This window comes from Phocoena sinus, chromosome 17, assembly GCF_008692025.1.
Source record: "Phocoena sinus isolate mPhoSin1 chromosome 17, mPhoSin1.pri, whole genome shotgun sequence".
NCBI lineage: Eukaryota > Metazoa > Chordata > Mammalia > Artiodactyla > Phocoenidae > Phocoena > Phocoena sinus.
The window spans coordinates 7,186,217-7,190,732 of record NC_045779.1 but is presented as its reverse complement, the minus strand read 5'-3'; the positions used below and the strand labels follow the sequence as shown (position 1 = coordinate 7,190,732).

The following is a 4,516-nucleotide window of genomic DNA, read 5'->3' as shown; positions in this document are numbered from 1 at the left end:
TACTGTGAAAGAATGACTAAAACAAGTTCTCTAAACAGAAAGGAAACGATAAAAGAAGGAATTTTGCAACACCAGGAAGGAAGAAAGCAGAAGAGAAGAACAAAAACGTGAGTAAATATAAGACTTTCCTTCTTCTCTTGCATTTTTATAATTATATTTAGTGTTTGAAGCAAAAATTATTATAACTGTGTAATGTGGTCCTCTGTTTATGTAGAAGAAAAATTAAAGCTAATTATGTTATACATGGGGAAGGGTAAATGGACATAAAGGGAAGTAAGGTTTCTATACTTTACTCAAGCACATAAAATGTCGACATTAGTAGACTGTAAGTTATGCTAATATAGTATATGCAAAGTAACTACTAATATAGTTATGGAAATAGATACACTTAAAAACATGGATAAATCAAAGTGGAATTCTAAAGAAAGTTTAAGGAACTGACAAGAAGATAGGAAAAAAAAGAAACAAATGAAAAACAGAGACAGCAAACAGAAAAATAATAAAATGGCATAATTAAGTCTCGACCTATCACTAATTACAGAAAATGTAAATAGTCTGAATATATTGAATTAAAAGATAGAGGTTGGCATAATAGATTTAAAAAACAAAAAGAAAACATGACCTAACTATTGGCTATCCACAAGAAACTTGCTTCAAATATAATGATATGTGTAGGTTGAAAGTGAAATGATGAACTGAGATATACTACACAAACACTAATCAAAAGAAAGCAGGAGTGGCTATATTAATATCAGATTCAGTGGACTTCAAGGCAAAGAAAACCACTGGAGACAGAGTCAATCCACTAGGCAGACACAGGAATCCTAAATTTGTATGCACCAAAAAGCCAAGCTGCAAAACTTGTGAAGCAAAATCTGATAGAACTGAAAGGAGAGAGACAAATCCACAGTTATAGCCGAAGACTTCAAAACCCCATCTCAACAACTGACAAAACAGCTAGACAGAAAATCCTCAAGGATAGAGCTCAACAAGACCATCAACCAAAAGAATCTAATCAATATTTATAAAGCACTCTACCTACCAACAGCAGAATATATGTTATTTTCATGCATCCATGGAACATATGCCAAAATAAATATTTTCCTGGGCCATAAAACAAATCTTGACAAATTTAAAGGAATTGAAATCACATGGAGTGTTCTCTCTAACCACAATGGAATAACACTAGAAATCAAGAACAGGAAGAGATCAGGAGAATCCCCAAACACCTGGCAGCTAAAACAGCACACATAAATAATCTGTTGGTCAAGGAAGAAGTCTTGAGACAAATACCAAATACATTGAACTTAGTGAACATGACAGCAAAACATCAAACATTGTGGGATGCTGTTAAAGCAGTGCTTAGATGAAAATCTGTAGCCCTAAATGCTTACAGACAAAAAAGGAAAAGTCCCAGATCAATAATCTAAGCTCTCACTTCAAGAACTTAGAAGATGAAGAGCAAAATAAACTCATAGTCAAGGAGAAAAAAGAGAGCAAAAATCAATAAAATTGAAAACAGACACACAATAGAAAAGTCAATGAAACATAAGTTTTTATTTGAAAAGATTAGTAAAATAGACAAAACTCCAGCAAGACTGACAAATAAAAAGAGAGGAGAGCAATTTCTATTATCAGTTTGAAACAAAAGATCACACTACAGAGTTTACATACATCGAAAGAATAAGAGAATACTCTGAGCAGCCCTAGACACATAAATTTGACAGTTGAGATGAAATAGATTAATTCCGTGAAAAGTATATAAACTACTCCAACTCATCCAATGAGCAGCCCAATAACAACTAATGAAATTAAATTTATACACACACATATATATGTATACACACATATTAATAGAATAAAAGCCCAGAAATAGTTCCATATACGTATGGCCAGGTTGTAGTGGAAGGAGAGGCTCTCTGGAAGCAGGTGGTGGTGAAAGGAGTGTGATGGGCAAAGATGATTCAGGCAATCCTGGTTTTCAGTAACCATGGGAAGCCACGTGGCTTGACTGCTTCTACCAGCGTTTCCCAGAAGAAATTCAACAGCAGGTTATTCGAGAGATCTTCCATCTAGCTCTCAAACGGGATGACAACATCTGTAACTTCTTGGGGGGTGGATGTTTGATTGGTGGGTCTGACTACAAACTGATTTATTGGCGTTATGCTGCCCTCTACTTTGTATTTTGTGGGGATTCGTCAGAGAGTGAACTTGGGATCTTAGACCTCATCCAGGATTTTGTGGAGACTCTGGACAAGTGTTTCGAAAATGTTTGTGAATTGGATTTGATCTTCCACACGGATATGGTGCACTACGTTCTTCAGGAGGTGGTGATGGGTGGGATGGTGTTGGATACAAACATGAATGAAATCGTGGCTCAGACTGAAGCTCAGAACAGGCTGGAGAAGTCCGAGGGTTGTCTTTCAGCCGCACCCGCCCGGGCCATGTCCACCGTGAAAAACATCAGCCTGCTGGAGATGCCTCGGATTATCAACATTGGCGATCTCAACATCAAGGTCCCCAACCTGTCGCAGTTTGTCTGAGGGTAGAAGACGGCTGAACTGAGTCCTCGGAACCAGCAAAGCCGAGCCAGTCCTGCAGCAAAACCTGATCTGCGCCCTAGAGGAGTGCAGCCTCGGGCCCTGGGCCCTGCTGTCCTGCAGCGGGAAGGAGTCCTGTGTCCACTGCCAGCCTGTGCTTGCTTCTCACATGTGCGGCCTTGCCCCTCTCTCCTACACGCGGCCACTGCAGATGTGAAGGGTCCTGGCTTCCTCAGTGGGGTGCAGGTGCCCAAGCCACTCGCCCCCTTTACCTGCCACGTGCAGCCACTCCCAGGGGTTGCAGACTGTCGTGAGAGCAGAACCTCACCACGACGATGTGCTCCGACTGGAGTCTTCAACCTTAGCACCACGAGGCTCCCTGAGGTCCTGTAGCATGGACTTCCCTGGTGAAGTGCCATAGCTAGAAAAGGGCTGACCCTCTAGATTTGGGGATGTGGTGAGTGGCAAACAAGGGCAGGATGTTATGAGGTCCAGAGTTGCCTACTGGCTCCACTAGAGTTGGCACACCCAGAATCCTTTTGTAGAGCCGAGCTGTCTCATCACCACCTCCTGAGGCACACACTCCCAACCGCCACAGTCCTGGCTCTGCTCTCCCAGGTGTTTACGTGCAGGACACAACCCAAGTCCTAGGCCTGTCATTTGCCTGCCCCCCACATTTCTGCCAACAGGGAGGGCACAGCCCACAGCCAGAGGGGTCCCCCTCAAAGGGGAGGAACCCCGTGTCTGCAGAAGGCAAAGCTGACAACGTGGAGCATCTCAGAATCATGACTCTTCCAGGTTTAACATACGTTCTCCTCCCGAGGAGCAGACAGGTCAGTTGCTGTGTTATAGATGACGAGTCTGTCCAGGAGACCCACTGCTGTCTACACCAGCTTCTGGAGCATGAGAGCCTGAGCTGGGGTCATGTGTTCTGGACCTGGCACAGGGGGAGGCTGGGGACACGGCAGCGTGCTGGCTGCAGCATCTTCTCCCCAGTGTGCGAGGGGCCCCTGCCTGAGCTCCTTCTGGGCACGCCCTGTTCCCCTCAGATGCCAGTGCCCTAGAGCTAGCTGTGGATACTTGTAAATGTTTACGTGTGATAAGAGACTTTCTTCCTGTGGTTAACTTAGAGCTGAAGCTGCTCCTCGAAATAGTACCTTTTACTCCTGCGCTGCCTCAGGACCAGGTCTCAGGTATGATGTTGAGCTGCCTTGAGATTTGGGAGCTCGCTGCACCATCGTGGTGACGTCTCCCGGCCTGGGAACTTCTTGTGCCTGCCGGCCGGTGGCCCAAACCGTCTCGTCAGGCCTCCTGATGCTGTCGCAGGGCCCATCTGAGATGGTGCCTGACAGGACCATGGTCAGGACCACGTCTTTTCCTGCTTTGAACCGTGCTTCTTGTGGTTGGTGCTCTTTGCTCTCTGTAGCCTCTTAACCTCAGTCTTTTGGAACATCTACGATAACCACAGAGGTGGGCAGTGTTGATCAGAAGAGTTTACTTTTTTTTTTTTTTACAGACATTTCAGCGTATTTACATCCCTCTCTTTCACATTTGCTGAAAGTGATATAGGAACAAAATGATATTTATTTTGTACCTACTGTAAGGTGGCATGAGCGAGATCCTTCCACAATCCTTACAACAGACACTGTTATCTCCATTTTGCAAGTCAAGAAAGTAAGAATCAGAGAGGTCAAGTAACCGGCTTTAGGTCACAAGCGCTAAGAACTGAGACTGTCTGTCTGCCTAAATCCACAGTTCATTTTTTTTTCACTGCTCAGGATGGCCTCTCCCAATTTTATTTTCTTTCTTATGGATAAAGAAACCTCAAAAAGGTTAGGTACCTTCTCAGAAACTGTGATAAAACCCAGCTTGGTTTTTCTCAGAAACTGTGATAAAAACCGGCTTGGTAGCCAGTGACAGCATCAAAGAGTGTAAGAGCTGGAGGGTCCTCCACATGCCTCCATTGAGCTGGTGAG

General features: G+C 43.9%; 1 protein-coding gene across 1 annotated transcript; it reads left to right on the top strand.

The window, feature by feature from the left end:
- Positions 1-1,959: 1,959 nt before the first annotated feature.
- LOC116742557 (AP-3 complex subunit sigma-2-like) lies at positions 1,960-2,543 on the top strand. Its single transcript, XM_032610274.1, is given in 2 exon segments — positions 1,960-2,004; positions 2,007-2,543. Coding segments are annotated over 2 exon segments (582 nt in total).
- Positions 2,544-4,516: the final 1,973 nt, after the last annotated feature.